At 38.3% G+C, this 18,076-nt stretch overlaps 1 protein-coding gene across 1 annotated transcript in view; it reads left to right on the top strand.

Moving 5' to 3' along the window:
• The window catches only part of LOC124605718 (cyclic GMP-AMP synthase-like), a 264,748-nt gene that overhangs the window by 68,782 nt on the left and 177,890 nt on the right, over positions 1–18,076 (top strand). The window contains exons 2-3 of the mRNA XM_047137593.1: positions 2,526–2,656; positions 12,776–12,943. Of these exons, the coding sequence (XP_046993549.1) occupies positions 2,546–2,656; positions 12,776–12,943 (279 nt within the window). The 5' untranslated portion in view covers positions 2,526–2,545. The remainder of the gene's footprint in view (positions 1–2,525; positions 2,657–12,775; positions 12,944–18,076) is intronic.

Here is an 18,076-nt window from a genome sequence, read left to right as displayed (position 1 = left end):
TACAGCAAGTCTAAAGGTATGTGAGTGCCTGGTAGATAACATAGACTATTCGAATTTTCCTACCAAGTACTAGCATCCCAGAGCTGTGGAGATGGGAACTTACACTCCAACATATCCCTGCATATGAGCACCATTTTGGGCTAAACTTCCATTAACATACAATTGCTCCTTTTATTTTAAGTATTTATTTTATAATTTTTATTAATTTATTTAATTTTCAATTATTTTTGTGCTCCTTTTTATATTCATCCCTCTCTGCACCCCATTCTCCCTTTTTCCACATCTCCTTTATTCCTCAATTTGTACGACCAGACAAGAATTTGACTCAGTCCTGTTATTCTCATAAGAGGTGATAACTGTAATTCTTGGGTCTACTTGACCTGCCTCTCCTTTTTGACCTTCCCCAACCTATATCTCTTCACCACATGAGGAAGAAAATAACAGTTGCAAAAGCTCGGATAGTTTTTTGTTTTTCAGCAGTACATTTTGCCCTCTGTGATGACAAGAGCTAGCCAGTCATTATGTCTCCAAATTTTGTATGTCGCCAGGTTTATTACTGAATTACAGCACTCTAAAGATCCATTCAATGTAGTACTCATTTAGATCCATTGATTTGGTTGTTCTTTCTCACATTATGCATGTAGTCATTTCTTCTTTTTCTGTGACTTACAAATAATGTTTATAAGCATAGCTAATTTGTAGACATATTTGTAAGTTTTCCATTGTCCTGTAGTATTATGAGAAGCTCATGTTTCTTAACTGACTAGATTCTTATGTTTTGATTGAAAAGACCAAATGTATTATGATTGTTACCTTTGGTAGTGTGTGCTGCTGTTTTTAATTTCTTTACTGAGTGTTGCAACCATACCTGTAGTTTATTCGACACCTCTCTTTATCAGAAACAAATGAAAACATTACACGTAGGTCATGCCATGTTTGATGCTAAGTGGGGGAGTGGAATATCAGTCATACCCATATATAATTGCCCCACTATGGTGAGTGAGTCTTGAAACTCTGCATTTGCACATTCAACAGAAAGTTTACCCATATAGTTCAAAGAGTGACAACTTCTGCACTACCAAAGCTAATGATATCTCCTTCCCAGTAGGTTGCTTCAAAATATCATGTGTGGAAAAAATATAAGTTGGCCATTTCTTACCTCTATGTGGCAGTTTTCACATTTGTCCATTGTGGAAACATTTTTGCCAAGACATAATTTAGTGATGACTGTCAACAGGGAGTTACATGTATACAACTTTTTGCTGTTTTATTCAGTCAGAAATGACTGATTTATGATTTTTATTTTATGGAAGGTGCATGTGTATGTGATACACAAATAGTACTGAGTTCGCTAAATGTTTGGTTACTAAATATTTTTCAACAACAAAATGATGGTTCTCGTATGTAATATAACTGTTAATATCACAGTGACTGCCAGAGATTAAGTTAAATTGAAGTACATTGCTGTGGCTGCTTCTGCATATTAATGTGTAACTGGGTTGCCCTTCATGAGTGAAGTGGCAAAATGTTGTGTGAATGAATTAATGGAAGGAAGTCCTGCTGTTCCTGTTTGTTCTTATTCAGAATGTCCCTAATAAAGTTTGAAAATTTCTTTTTGTATGACTACTGCTGTTTTTAGCAGATGTCTGCTTATAACAGCCATACAGTGGGGCTGGGTTCAAATCCTCGATATGTCAAAGATGTCAGAGATTTTCTCTGCTTGGGGACTGGGCATTGTGTTAACATCATTACCATTTCATCATCGTCGATATGCATGTCGCCCAGTGATGTGTCAACTCAAAAAACGTGCAACTCGGCAGCTGAACCCCCCGGGTGGGGACTCCCAGTTTTTTGGAAGCTGAACATCGTAAACATTATCTTATTCAAATTTACAAGTCCTATTGTGCATGGAGCCACACTGTATTATCAGGCGAAATGAATTTGGTTCTTCCATGTGTTTCCGAATTGTTATTCATTTACTAATGTCATATCACCAATGTGAAGTGTTTTCTATTTATTCTCAGACTGCAAGTTGCATAGAAGAAATAACATTTTATTAGCCTTATAATAAGGTTTTCTCCCCACTCCTTTTAAGACTGGAACTGGGGAAGGATGACTGATTACATGCTTCTTTGAATGAGCGTTTACTACTGCAAATAGGACGTCATAGCTCCTGTTGTATCACTATGTTTTTCATTAATTTTGTGGAGTGGGGTTGTTAAACCATTTATTGAACAGTTCAGATATAGCCTGATTGCTTTGTGTGATGTGTCATAGCAAGTAATTCCAAAGGAATGGTGAGGTTGAGTAATAGCTTATTTTGTGTGATGTCTCAGCAAATTTTCAAAGAAACAGAGAGATTGATTAAGCTATGACCTTTGCCTTTATTTTTTTTTTACTGCCTTAATTGTGACATTGCTGTGTGTTTGAACTGGGATGTAATTGGTGATAGGTTTTGTGTGTGCAAAACTGTGATGAGTAGTTGGTAATTTCTATACTGTAATAATTTCTTTCGTTCTGTTTAGGTCATTGGTTCATCTCTAGAATGGCTCCTTATAAATACAAGAATTTGGAAGATTCAATACAAAAAATTTTGAAAGGGACTGTGACACTTAGTGATGAAGAAAAGAAGAGATACAATAAATATCTGAAAGAGGTATTATTCCAAAGTGTTTTGCTATCACTGATTCATTTGTACTATTTCTACTCTCTTGTTCTGATTGTATTATATATAAAATATAAGTTAACAGTAACAAATAGTTCACATATATCAGTTTACAGATCTTTCATATTTCTCTGCAGCATTCCTTTGTAACAATGGGTTGCTCATCATCATATCTTAACAGACAGTAAATTAACATTCCTTTCAGTGGAAGCTGACAGCAGCTTGAGACCAATAAAAATGCTGAAACTTGGTATTTATCCATTGTTAGCAAAGAAGAGATTGAGCTTTAGCCACTCTTCTATAGGACACTGAACCGTAACATAAATCTGTCTTGTTATTCATTATCTGTAATGATAGCTCAGTGAGAATAAATTCATATTGGAGATGACACAACTTCTAACAAGTTAAAAAATCTGTGTACATTTTTTTATATGAACCTATGCATGTTTCAATGTATTGCATCAAAAGTGCATGAACACATGATATTGTGTATGGAACCGGGGACCTAGAAATGACGGAGAGGCTTCGTCCCCACCGTAGCCCGCAGTGGTTCACAACCCCACAACAGGCTACAGCAGTCCACTCACCCCTCCGCCAACCCACACTGAACCCAGGGTTATTGTGTGCTTTGGCCCCCAGTGGACCCCCCCCCTCCCCCCTCCCGGGAACATCTCATACCAGATAAGTGTAACTCCAAATGTTTGCTTGGTAGAGTAATTATTGTGTACGCTTACGTGAAGACAGTGTATGTGCAGCAATTGCCGACATAGTGTAACTGAGGCAGAATGAGGGTACCAGTCTGCATTTGCCAAGGCAGATGGAAAACTTCCTTAAAAAGCATCCATAGGCTGGCCAGCATACCGGACCTTGACACTAATCCGCCGGGCAGATTCGTGCCGGGGACCAGCATGCCTTTCCACTTGGGAAGCAGAGCGTTAGACTGCATGGTTAGCTTGACGGGCAAACACATGATAGTTATTACATGTTATAGGAAAAGCCCTATTGCATATTTGTACTGAATGCCACAAGAAATTAATGGTTTGATGAAATATAAACTGATATTGATAGTGTATGTGTGAAGTGATAAAGCAATTGATTGCTAAGAACAATAAAAAGAAATCTGAATAAATGGTCAGTTTTTTTAGAGTTATAATTTTCTGAGAACCAAAGCGAACATCTTTAAAATCAGAAATTTATATTGACATTGGTTTCGTTGTTAGCTTTCCTCTTGTATTTATTGTCTCACTTGATGACTTCCTTACTTCTAAGTGCCTTTCTTTCCTAAAACTTTTCTATTCTTTGAATAGGGGAAAGAACGAAATTTACAAATTCACATTAATCTTGAAATGTTGTATATTGATGTGTAAGCTTCCCTACCATTGCAATTTGTGGATTGTTTGTTGTGTTTGCTGCCATATCCTTAAATCTGTCCAACATAATATTTTGGCATTCAAACTGGTAGCCAAGCCATCTTCAGTTCCAATCTGAACTTCTGAGAAATCATATCTGTCACACTTTACAGATTGTGCCAGAAGGTGTCACTGCTGTCCCATAGCAGAATGCATATGCAACGCTACCTGTGTCAAATGAGCAATATTTCACAATCCAAACAATTGCCATTGTGATAAACTGCTCTCTTGTGTTACAGGCATTGTGAGCCAATACGTATTAACGTGCTGTTTGCACACTACTTAAGAGGAATCTATTCTCTCTGTCAATCCTGTTATCTGCTAATATAATCTCTATTGTGTTGTTAATGTCAAAGTCTCAATATCAAGACATGCTAGCAACTGTATGTGTGTCCTCATATTTTAGCCATGCTTCGTGGCTAAACAGAGCTCAGCCACTTTGGTTTTGTGTACTTTTTGAAACCCTATGTGGTGATAATGTTCCATAAACGTGCCTCACACATTGAAATGAGCACCACTGCTAGTGGGTAATGTTTTTCCGAGAGAAGGAGTAGTTACCAAATTGCTTTGAGAAGATAAGGATTTTGTTACTATACCAGTGCTCCTTTAATGTGTATGTTACACTGATGAGCTGAAGCATTACAATCACCTCCAAAATAGCCTGTTGGTCCACCATGGAAAGCAATAAAGCAGTGATTCTGTGTCATGTGGATTCACCAGGTCCTTGGTAGGTTTCTGGAGATATGTGGCACAAGATGTTTATACATTAGTCGCTCAATTTCAGTAGGTTACAGGTCACTAATTTAGGGGCTCAGGGCTTGTGCCCAGTGGTGTCCCAGGCTTTTTACATTGGATTCAGATCAGACAAATTTGATGGCCAAGGCAACAGATTGGTGTTTACTGTCATGCTTCTCAAACCACTGTAGCTTGTAGCTTTGCCTTGTGCTGTGGACAGTCATGCTGCTGGAAGATGTTTTGCATCTGGGAAGTCTTCAAACTTGAAAGGATGCAGATGGTCTGCAGCAGTACTCATGCAGCCCACTGTTGTCATGCTGCTTTCAGTTACCACAATAGGTCCTCTGGATGCCCAGGGGGATGTCCCCACAGCAAAATGCTGCCCTACCAGCCTCCGTCTGTGGCACAGTGTATATTTTGAGCAGCCATTTGCCTGGAAGGTGGGGTATCAGAATACACCCATTGACTTATTGCAGCAGGAAACATGAGTCATCTGACCAGGAATTACATTTTCATTGATCCTTGGTCCAGTCTTGATGATTCTGAGACTTCTACCATCGTAATTGATTTGATGATTGGGCCAACATGGTAACACTTAGGAGTCATCTGCTATGGAGCTCTATGTCCAGCAATGTGCACTTAATGGTGCACTCAAAACACTAGTGCCTGCACCAGCATTGTACTCTGTCATCAGATCTATACTGCGTACCAAGTAAGCTTCCAATCTCCACATTGTGTGCAGAGGTGTAGATGTCAAAAACCTTGTGGTTTCACCACTCTTCAACTGCTTTCCACATATAACCACAACACTTGCATGCAGACAGCTGACCAGCTTTGCAAGGTGTTTGTTCCAAAGTGTTGAGCCATTACAATCTGCCCTTTGTCAGATTTGCTCATATCAGTGAATTACCCTATTTGCAACCCATACCACTGCTAGAAAGATTTTTCATTCATCACTGGTACACTTATACATTTCCTTACCTTGCCATGTGCCTACAACACCACCCTGTGTCATTAAGTTTCACAGTGGGCAGGAGTCAAAATGCTTTAGCTCATCAGTGCATGTTAGGAGAATGGTTTGTTTACTTGATGACCCTGGTTATTGAAAATTACTGAGCAATACCACTGTTAGGATAAGAGCTAAGAGCACCTCACTTCTGAAAAAGAGCACGTTGCCTTAAAATGTGATCAAAAAAATTCATCTGGGAGTGACTGTTACACAGTTCCACCAATGTTATATGGTTAAAATCCAAAAACAAGGAGTACCAATATGACCCATTCGCAACACTCTGGGTGCAACCACCTAAACCTTTGTGAATTATTAGTGGTGGTTCTTTGACCTTTTATCAGAAAATATGTTGACCATTTTTATAACTCACTAGAATTTGTATGGTGGCTAAAATCCTTGTTCTTGAGTGTATCAGATCATCTGGTTAGCTTTATTGTTATGTTTCTTTTTATGTGTGTTTCACATGAAGAATTCTTGACCTTAATCAGTGAAAAATTGGATGTAAAAATGATGAAGCTCAATCTTCATGTGCTGACTTCCATGGCCTTTTAATTTAATGATCAGGTTTTTGAGCAGATAAATGGAATGGTTGTCGAGAGTTCTTTATCATCCACAGTTGCGAACTTCTTTACAGAAGATTTTGAGGATAGGGTTCTGAGGACAGCAGGTTGGAAACTAACCTTTTTTTAGGCACATGGATGACACCTTCATGGTTTGGCCACACGATGCCTCTTTATCAGTTGCAGGAACACTTTAATTCTCTTCATCACAGCATTAAGTTCACAATGGAAGTTCAAACTGATGGAACATTCCCTTTCTTTGGGTTTTTTGCACACACCAGCTGTTATCTGCTTGCAGTGAGATGCCATGCTATGAATCAGTGCAATGGGCTCCTTGAGATGCTAGCTTGAAGAACATGTGTCATCAATGATACTGACAGTTTGTGTGAAAAAAATAAGCACCTAAAGTCTACACTGAAGCAGAATGATTTCCCTAATAAACAGATTTGATGCATCTCATAGTTTGGACCCTACCTGAAGCACAGGAAGCGGAATGTAAACCAGTTGCTTTCCTTCTTTGTGCTCTCCAAAACTGGGACAATTTTAAAAAGATTTAACATTAGGATACTGTTCCATACTCCAGCCCAGATTAGGACTTGGATCAGGCTCTATTAAAGATGATTTGGAACTTAGCATACCTGGCATGTACAAAATTCCATGTTCTTGTAGCAAAGTTTAAAAAGACCAAATTACTTGTGTGGCCCATAGCAAGTGCATTGTTCAGCAACCAGATAAATTTGCAATGGCCAAACACTGTTTAACTGAGAGACACTGGATTAAATGTGAGGGTGCCCAGATAGTTGCTGCTGTGTCCTTGTATTAAGAATGTGTCCTTGAAGAGGTGGTAGGGTTATCAGATAAACATTGTAGTCTCAAGCTGGAAAGTAGATATTAGTACTTGTGGGCAGAATGCGTAAGTGAATAGTCACCAAAACATACTCTAAGTGCCAAACAAAGCTCAGCACAGGCAGCCTAATACAGTCCAACAAAAAATATAAAGTTGTCTTCATATGTGTGGGGGCAACATTCTGTATGCAGCAAATTAATGAAAGAAGGAACATTACGGGAACAATAAAAAGTTTTTTGCAGGATCCGAGGTAGTGATAAGTGAAATTGTACACCGAATGACAGAGAGTGGCGGCTACATAAACAGGGTAAACAACTGTGTTTGAGATCAGTGTGACACTGTGTAGTGTTCTTAGACCTAAAAACAATTGTAAAAATTTTTATGGCATAGGATGTTCTACACTTGAATAGATTGGGCTCTAAAACTTGTAGTAATGTTTCATGAAGACATGTGAAATTATAATTATTAAAATAAGAGAAACTATTGTTTGTTGAAAAGGGAGAAAATTTGAATGTGTATGTGGGAGTAATGGCAACATTAAAGGATTCAGAATATATTTATTTATTTATTTTGCCATCCATGGACATTTTAAAATGTATGGATGTTGTCAGTTTGTGTACATTCATATAATTTATACAGTTTGTTGTTACATGTAGTTAAACATTGTGACATACAAGTTATTTACAATCATTTTTGCTCCTTATCAAAATGTTACATATAGTTAAATATTGTGAAACAAGGTTATTTACAGTCATTTTGTACTCAGGAATTGACTTATAGAGTAAAAGCAGTGTTCCTGCATAAAAAATTTAATATTATTCCTAAAGCAGTACATGATATCTGTTTCTTTTATTTTCTGCAGCAGTTTATATTACACCTTCATACAAGAAGCTATTTTGAGTCTTATGAAAACTGCTATTTGTGTTATAATTTTCTGTATTTTTCTTGATGTACACTATGGTTTGGAATATAAATTCACAAGGAACAGTTAGAATTTCTAACATTTTGAAAATTTCTCTGCAGTGGCCTGCTTACTGATTTTCATTATAATTCTTACTGCTCTCTTTTGCATTTTAAATACTGTTTGTAAATTATGAGCACAGTTTCGCCAGAAAATAATACCATAACTGATTGTTGAATGAACATACTAAAGTATACAGTTCTCAAACATTCATTACTGCATGCGGATACAAGGACTGTGAGTGCATAACGTGTTGTGGATATCTTTTTTGAGAGTTTCACAGCATGTTCATTCCACTTCATTTGGCTGTCAATGTGCAACCCTAAGAATTTTGTTGTAGGTACATCATCTATGGAGATGTTATCTAGTTTTAAATTTAAGGGACTCTGTTTTCTGTTCATTCTAAAGCATATTGTATTTGTTTTCTTTATGTTGAGAGTTACTTTGTTTTCCTGAGACCATTTGTCAACATCCCTCAGCACTTCAGTAGAATTCTCCAGCATTTGTGCTGGTGTCTTACAGGTGATACCTATGTTGCTGTCATCAGTAAACAATATCTTCTCTCCAAGGGAAATCATTCATATATGCCAGAAACAATACTGGGCCCAGTACACTTCCTTGAGGAACCCCAATAGTGATATATTGTGGATCAGATATATGTTTCTCAATGTACTTTGATCCACTGGAGACATGTGTGATCTCTACTGACTGTACTTTGTTTTCTAGATATAAACAAAACCATTTGAGTACCACTCCCCTTACTTCAAGTGCCTCTAACTTATGTGACAGCTTCTGGTGGTCATCTGTATCAAATTCCATAGACAAGTCTAGGAAGGCCAGTTACATAGCTGTTCTGATCTAGTGCTTCTAAAACTGTTTTTGTAAATTATGCTATTGCAGATTCTGTACCTCCACCAGGCCTGAAACCATGCTGGTCATTGCAGAGGAGGTTGAATTTACTTAGATAGCTCATAAGCCTGTTAAGAAAAATTGTAGGGCAAGAGCATAGAGGTGGCTTCAGGAGGAGAATTTTAAGGAAAGAAATAGAATTCAGCACCTAAATTGAGGGAAAAGGACCTAATATGTTGATACATGTTGAATTCTGGCTAGCATGGGATATTATGGACAGGAAGTTTTGTAGAGGATGACATGGATTCAGAAGTGATAGAGGGACCAGAGGTGGTGGGGTATTTGTTTTAGTGCATGAAGCATGTACATGCCAACTGACGTTTGGTGATAAAGGCAATGAAATCTTTGAGGTATGGATCAGCACTTGTAGAGGGGAAAGTCAGGTGTAGCAGAATGTGTAAAGTGGGAAACGGTGTGAAATTGTAGGTGAGAAATTGTTGGATTGTGGGTACTTGGCTGAAAAGAAGGTTAGAAGTGAAATTATAGGGTGAGACCTAAAGATGCAAAGATGCCAGAACTACACTGGGAAGAAAAGGTGAACTCACTTGTTTATAATGAACTTCTAGCAAACAAGATGAGTTAGGAAGGGGGCTATGAACAGTTTGTTACAGGAAATACATGGGATGATAATTAACCAAATGTTTTTTGTGATAAAACTTGGTGGAATATAGCAAAAAAAAAGTATGTAATGTAATGAAGATCATAAGTGACGATTAGGCTGTCGCAGGTGATGTATGCCTGGAGAGCACAAAAAAGTTATTTCAGTATATCACAAAGCAAATGTGGGAGAAATAGAAAAGTATTTATTTGAGATATTCAATCAGTGACTAAATATAGGAAAAGACATGAACTCAGTGCCATCAGATTTGAAGTACATTTTACTGGAATGCAAAGAAAAGCATATTCCATGAAAAGTCATAAAGCAATCATCAGACACAGTTTATTTCACTAGGGCAGTGAGAATAATAAAAAGGAATGTGAGAATGCAGCAGTATAAGATCAAGAAGGGAAAGGATAGCATGACTTTCTGGAAGCCCTAAAGAAGGAGTTAGATCAAGTTAAGAGAGAAGCAAAGAAAAATTATCTGGAGTAGCTGATTGTAGCATGGTAGGTTTGCCAAGAGAAATGAAGAATGTTTGGATATTTAAGAGGCCATGAAGGAACACAAAGGATAGTTTCAAATATTCAAGCAGTGAACAAAATACTGCCAAAGGATGAAGAAAAAGCAGACTATCTAACCAGGAATACAGTAGTATAGTGGGTATAGGGCAGGAACAAGGAAAGGATGTAATCAAAGGGTTCATGTTTAATAACAGGGAAATATAAATATAGCAGTAGCTATAAAAGCAACAGGACTAGGGATGGAAAGAATATATGGAGAAATATTAAAAATCATAGGATGGAACATTGTGTCTTACTTAAGATTCCTATTTGGTATCTAAGTAAGTAATATTGTGTTCCCAGGTGAGTGGAAAGCAGCAGTGGTAACCTACCTATACATACATAAATTAAAGCCCCATGGTGTGTTCCCTCTATTTTTTGGCTAATCTCAGGAAATATTGTAGGGATTTTGATCCGATTGTGACTAACAGATAGACTAATTCATAAGGAAGGTTTATGTATATAATTTATAAATAATTCATGGACATTGGCTGAACTATGATGAATTATTGACATTTACCCTCCTCTCTCCCACCAGGCCTCCCCATCATAATTAAAACATAGTGCTGCAGCCAACATGACTCTAGAGGGCATGAAGCTTGACCAAAACCACTGCTGGCCCTGCCTGGTGGTGTAATGGTAAAGCACATGCCTGGATATTAAAAGGTTGTGGAACTGAATCCTTGGTGGGCCACTCATTTCTCGCTATCCATTTCAACATCTATTCACCTATCAATGATCTGGGGGTTTGCCAGAAATGAAACACAGTTCAGGTCCCACTTTAACCCATAACCCCCTTTCCCCAGTTCAATAACTGATTAGGAACATATAGATTGCTGAAGTGATGTCCCACTGATATACTTGCTCTAGGCCATTGAGCCACATGAAATTATTATTACCAGGATCCATGCATATATTCCCCTTATATACATAATATAAATTAAAATTCTTTGCTACTTTTTTTACATCTGTATGTGCAGGCTAATCTCAGCAACTACTGTAGGAATTTTGACACTGATGCCAGGCTGCCACTGAAGTCGACAAGTTCTGTGGACGAACTAATGTTATGTATTCCACATTTAATTTGTGTTTGAAATGACATCTGATGGCAATGATAGGAACTGTGAGCTATTTCACTGCTAGTAGCTGTGGGAGCAGGGCCCATCAGTGATTTTCAGCTAATGGTCAACTCTTACAGCCAATATCTATATTACTAAATGGCTATCCCAGTTGAAGGTACAAGATTCATGGTTTATGTTGCAGGTTGCATATCTAACAGATTCGAGGGGCAACAAATATTTGATTTTCAGTATTTTGCATAATTATTGACCAAATTAAAAATTTAAAATGCTATCATAATCTACTCATTAAGAGGTGCAATCTTAAGTTAAAGTTTTAATGCAGTAAGAAGACACATATTACAGTTAGAAACTCTGCATATGTCTTAAGGCAGCATAACTGATGGTGTGCAAATTCCTAAACTATATTCATTCAGTATCTGACAATGAGAGTGCTTAGTGTCTTGCAACAAACTTAACCCATGATTTCAAACTTTCACAAAACTCTGTCTTGCTGACACCCCCCACAAAACAATGGCATGAAAACAGTTTTTTTCTTCCTATACTTTTGCTGTTTGTGCAATAAAGCTCCTGCACCAAGGATGATGTTTTAATTTATTACTTCTTTATTACTAACTCTAGTCACAATACATTTTGCAGATGGTATCTGCACATGCTGCTGAATGTACCTGCAAAATTATATAATTTGATCGCACGTAGTACAGGAGCTATGTTATCATAAGCACTGAGGTGCATGAAAAACTAGCTTTTGCTTTAAACAGGGTGCGAGGTACTCAGACTATACTCATCCATTGTGTGATAATTATCACACTTAGTGATTTCCAACAAACTTTATACATTCATTTCAAACCTGTTCTAAGTTTTCTCTTGCTTAAATGCTGAATGTCAAATGATTGACACAATAAGTCATTTGTAAAATAATCAGATGTTTGAAGCCATTTTATTCAAGTGAGTTTGATTCCTTTAAAAATCAGTGGGCCAGTCCTCCCTGCCAACAAATGAGTGGTGCTTGTCTTTACCAATCACATGTTGTTGAGAATGCATAGGAAGACATATGACAAAGACTGGTCACTGATGGAGTATATAAGGGAAGGAAATATCATCAGTACAAAATTAGGTTGAAGTCATGGAACAATAAATACTTGTAAGTTGTTAGAGGAGTAAAGGAATAGAGGAATTGCCAGAGGCCCTAAGTCCATTCCCAAAAAATGTCACTGAATGTAAATACCTGTCTCAAAACTGGAAAAACACCAAAGATTATGGACTATAGGAGAAGGGTAAATTTATGCAAAGTAAAAGTGTCCTGTTCATCACCTTGGCAAAAGACATATTTGTGAAAAGCTGAAAAAAATTATTTACCTTGTCTTAAAGGGTTTGTGGTGCAAAATCCATTGCTTCCAAAATCTAAATTGAAAAATTAATGAAGTCTCTTCCTTGCAGATTTTTGATGTGCTGGAAAATGAAATGAAGAAAGACCCAGCTTTTAATGCACTTTTTCGACAGAAACAGTATGTTGGAAGCTTTTATGAAAATATGAAAATTGATATGCCTGATGAATTTGATATTAATTTTGAATTGTGTCTTCCATCATACATTGGCTTTGTGGAGGTAAGTGGGATGCATGAACAACTAGATAATATCTATTCATAGCTATTAACATGCTAAAGTCTGGGAGTATATCTTATCAATAATGAGAGCAAACCAAAGGGAAATGTTGCATTAATAATCAGTGGAATAGTGCTGTGTGGGAAAAGTTCACTTCATTATGAATTAGGTTAATAACTGTGTTGCCTAGAATGGTTTCAATTGTTCCGTTACTCAAAGTAAAAGGCTGCACCATGTCACCATGTACATGAACATACTGATTTGGATTCCTTTCAATGCTGTGATGAACCATTGTCACTGCACACTGTGGTCAGTTAAGTTCATATGTGTGAAGAACATAATCCAAATCCCATTTTTTTGATAGTTCTTTTGAAACTTACCATTAGCAAGCTCCTTCTTTTCCTGTCTTGAGTTCAATAATAAGAATTATTAGAATTAGTGGTGGCCGCTTGGGGTGGCAAATCGACGGGGGAAGCCAAATACAAGATTTGTATTCAGTGTATATCACAGTTAATAATTAAAACTTACACAGGTGAAAATGTAAAAGTGAAAAGGGGTCTCTGTGATGTGGCAGGTAAAATGTGCCACTTGATGTATATCCAGGAGGGGTGCCCTGCAGGCAGCACTGGCTGCCGCTACTAATTGTGGTACATCCTGTATAGAAAACTTAAGAGTTGTTATGCCTCTGTACATCCTGTATAGAAAACTTAAGAGTTGTTATGCCTCTGGGGCTGTTGTCACCTATTTTGCTATCTGCGAAAATAATTTTCCAAGAAATTTTGTCAAGAAGATTTCCAGAGGAAATACAGCAGGTAAACCTCAGCATGCTGCTATATGGTTCCATGGGCCTCCTTGGTTAACAAAGAACGAAACACAATGACCATGATTTTTACAGATGAAGGACCTATCCTTGCCAGCAAAGAAGAAATTAACAGACTATGTCTTCATGATAAAAAGACAACATTCCCTATTTTGATAGTTTCAAAGTATAGTAACTACTGTACTAGAAACTGTTGTGAGTCTCAGTCTGAGTACTTTTCCTTAAATAGCATATAATGAAAGAAAACAGGACAACATCAGATTTACAAGAATTGCTTACTGGATTCACGTTGTCCAAGAGCATTTTGCAGTTGAACTGCATGCTTTGTGCAACAACTTGCCTGTGCCACAAAATTCTAAGATAGCTCATTTCAACCCATTTTTGGTAATGGTCTTATGTGTCTCACTGCCTACCTTGCAAAATAGTGAAAGCTCATTTTGCTCAACAAACAGAAGCTCCATTTCCAACTGAACGGGTCTTACCATTGAAACCATTTGAAGTCACAGGCATCAGATTTGCTGGCCTGTTATAGATCAGAAAAGAATGTAATCTGAAGAAAAAATATATTATTGTATTCATGTGCACCACACAAGTCCTGCACTTTGAACTATGGCCATATATCAGCTGACAGATTTCTTCAAGGCCCACAAAGATTTGTTGGAAGACAAGGAGTGTCCAATGTGATTTATTCTGACAATGCTACTACCTTCCACTCCATGCACACAAACAGCTCAAGGAGCTCTGGCGAGCTCTCACGGCAAGCAAGACTCACAAGTGCCTCATCCATAAAGCTGTCACATGGAAATATATCATTGCACACCTGCCTCGGTGTGAGGAGTGTCTGGGTAAGATCTGTCCAGTCAAATGCTGACTGAGGAAGGTTTTTGGACAGTTACAGTTGGACAAAGAAGAACTCAACACCTACCTGGTCAGCATAGAAGCAGCACTAAATTCAAGATCAATTATGCAAGAGGGAGAGGAATCTGCACACGCAATGCTTGCGCATGTCCTTGCAGGTTAGCAACTCATACCACTGCTCACAGGTCCATAACCACCAGCAAGAAAGGACTAAGGAGTTTCAATGACAGCGGACACTTTTGGAACAGGTGGAAGAAAGAGTACTTGATCCTGCTCAAAAACTTTCATGAAGCTCATCAACCAATGACAGGTTCAGGAAGACTCCAGCTGGGTAATGTTGTTGTTCTACAGGAAGATGTTCATCCATGCCACATCTGCAGGAAGGCGTAAGTAGAAGATCTATATGAGGGAAAAGATGGGAAGGTGTGAACTGTAACCTTACAAACTTGGGAAGGCCCATAATCTCATGTCCTCTGTACCAGGTCATTCCTCCATATGTTGACCGGGGTTGGGAGGATGTTGCAAGTTGACACTTGCAGTTGTAGACCATCTGACAATATTAATTATCCATGACCTGATCTGTTGTATATTCCATGATTCACATTCCTCTGTGAGAAATAAATCAACTACATACTGGAATCATAATGGTGTGTGTCTCTAATATAATTGATGTCAAGCATTAAACACCAGAATCTCTCCATTCTAATGGCCAACAAATAATAGACAACAAACACATATATGATATATTTAATAAACACTTTTCTGGTATAGCCAGCAGTCTTTCAACTGGCCACTCTCCACCACAAAATCCTTCCCTCTACATTGTACAGGATATGAGAATTCAGTTTTCTGACACCTGAAACTTTGAGAGAGGTTCTGCTTATTATTAAGAACATGAAAATTTCCTCTCGTGACCTGCTGATATAGTGTGACACATGGAGCCCTAGCTTTTGACACAGGGAGGTGAGCCAGACCCAGGCTGATCATGATCATGATGGGCTGATACAATGGCCATTCTTCATGGTTCATAGTTTTCCATGCATGTTTAGGCAATTGCCCATCTGCTCCCAAAAGTCCATATTGGAGTATATGGTACAATAACAGATGAAATATGGTAACACACAGAACACAGTTTACACAATTATCAGACAGATGGAGCACATGACTCCCCTCCCTTAGGTTACTCTGATGACTGTGACATCAGGAAGGATACAACCCCAAAAATTAAATAATAAAATTAAACCTGCCAAATTGTGTAAAAGCAAACCCCATACTAGACAGACAAATGCTAAGGAGAATAACAAAATAATCGTCTTGTCTTGCCTTGATGGTCAATCTCTCAAAACGTCAAAGTTAGTTCCATTACACAGGAAAGGGGGCCAGCATGAAGTCAAAACCTATCACCCTATCTCCTTCCACCCAGGTATGTCCACAGTATATATATCATGTATACATCAACAATGACCTTTCTTGAAAGTAACTCCCTACTAACAGCACAGCAGTTTTTCTTTTAGTGAAATAAATCCACCAATGAGGCTCTCTTTTCATTTAATGACCAGATAACATATGCATTTCATGAAGAACACTATGCTTCTGAACTTTTTTTTAATCTTACAAATGCGTTTAATCTAGTTGGTCACATCCTGCTACAGTGCAAACCAAGAGCAGTCTGTAAAGAGTGGCTTTAGTCATATTTATCAGAATGAGAGAAGCAGATAGAAATAGCAACATACAGTGAAAGAAAAACTCATTCAGATATAATATCAGTCAACTCAGATATCCCACGTGGCTTAATCTTAGGCCCTGTCCACTCTCGCTTTTTATTAATGATCTTCCAAAACACCTGTCATCTTCATTATCTACTGATGGTACAAACCTCCTCTCCTGTGACATCTCACCACAGCAGATGAGAGCTAGCTTAATTGACAGCAGCGAAAGACTCCTGTTCTGACTCTGTGATAAAAACCTCTTAGTTATTTAATATGGTGTAACTGAATTTGCATCCTTAGGTAGTGTCAACCCTGTTGGAGGTAGAGGAGCAAATGTAGAATTGTCAGGGTGGACATTGTGACCTCCTCATCCTGAGCGGTAAGCAAATTCAAAAATGCTCATGTTGCAACCAGACATATATGGTACTCCAGTGTTCAAGGTCCAGGTCCATGTCCTGAGGGCAGGATATCTACATCTACATCTACATCCATACTCCACAGGCCACCTGACGGTGTGTGGCGGAGGGTACCTTGAGTACCTCTATCGGTTCTCCCCTCTATTCCAGTCTCGTATTGTTCGTGGAAAGAAGGATTGTTCGTATGCTTCTGTGTGGGCTCTAATCTCTCTGATTTTATCCTCATGGTCTCTTTGCGAGATATACGTAGTAGGGAGCAATATACTGCCTGACTCTTCAGTAAAGGTATGTTCTCGAAACTTTAACTGAGCTACTGAGCGTCTCTCCTGCAGAATCTTCCACTGGAGTTTATCTATCATCTCCATAACACTTTCGCGATTACTAAATGATCCTGTAACGAAGCGCGCTGCTCTCCATTGGATCTTCTCTATCTCTTCTATCAACCCTATCTGGTACGGATCCCACACTGCTGAGCAGTATTCCAGCAGTGGGCAAGCAAGTGTACTGTAACCTACTTCCTTTGTTTTCGGATTGCATTTCCTTAGGATTCTTCCAATGTATCTGTCTGGCATCTGCTTTACCAATGATCAACTTTATATGATCATTCCATTTTAAATCACTCCTAATGTGTACTCCCAGATAATTTATGGAATTAACTGCTTCCAGTTGCTGACCTGCTATTTTGTAGCTAAATGATAAGGGATATATCTTTCTATGTATTCACAGCACATTACACTTGTCTACATTGAGATTCAATTGTCATTCCCTGCACCATGCGTCAATTCGTTGCAGATCCTCCTGCATTTCAGTACAATTTTCCATTGTTACAACCTCTCGATACACCACAGCATCATCTGCAAAAAGCCTCAGTGAACTTCTGATGTCATCCACAAGGTCATTTATGTATATTGTGGATAGCAACGGTCCTATGACACTCCGCTGCGGCACACCTGAAATCACTCTTACTTCGGAAGACTTCTCTCCATTGAGAATGACATGCTGCATTCTGTTATCTAGGAACTCTTTAATCCAATCACACAATTGGTCTGATAGCCCATATGCTCTTACTTTGTTCATTAAATGACTGTGGGGAACTGTATCGAACACCTTACGGAAGTCAAGATACATGGCATCTACCTGTGAACCCATGTCTATGGCCCTCTGAGTCTCGTGGACGAATAGCGTGAGCTGGGTTTCACACGACCATCTTTTTTGAAACCCATGCTGATTCCTACAGAGTAGATTTCTAGTCTCCAGAAAAGTCATCATACTCGGACATAATACGTGTTCCAAAACTCTACAACTGATAGACGTTAGAGTTATAGGTCTATAG

Source organism: Schistocerca americana, chromosome 3, assembly GCF_021461395.2.
Source record: "Schistocerca americana isolate TAMUIC-IGC-003095 chromosome 3, iqSchAmer2.1, whole genome shotgun sequence".
Lineage (NCBI taxonomy): Eukaryota > Metazoa > Arthropoda > Insecta > Orthoptera > Acrididae > Schistocerca > Schistocerca americana.
Note: the sequence above shows the minus strand (reverse complement) of the source record. Positions and strands in the feature narration are given on the sequence as shown.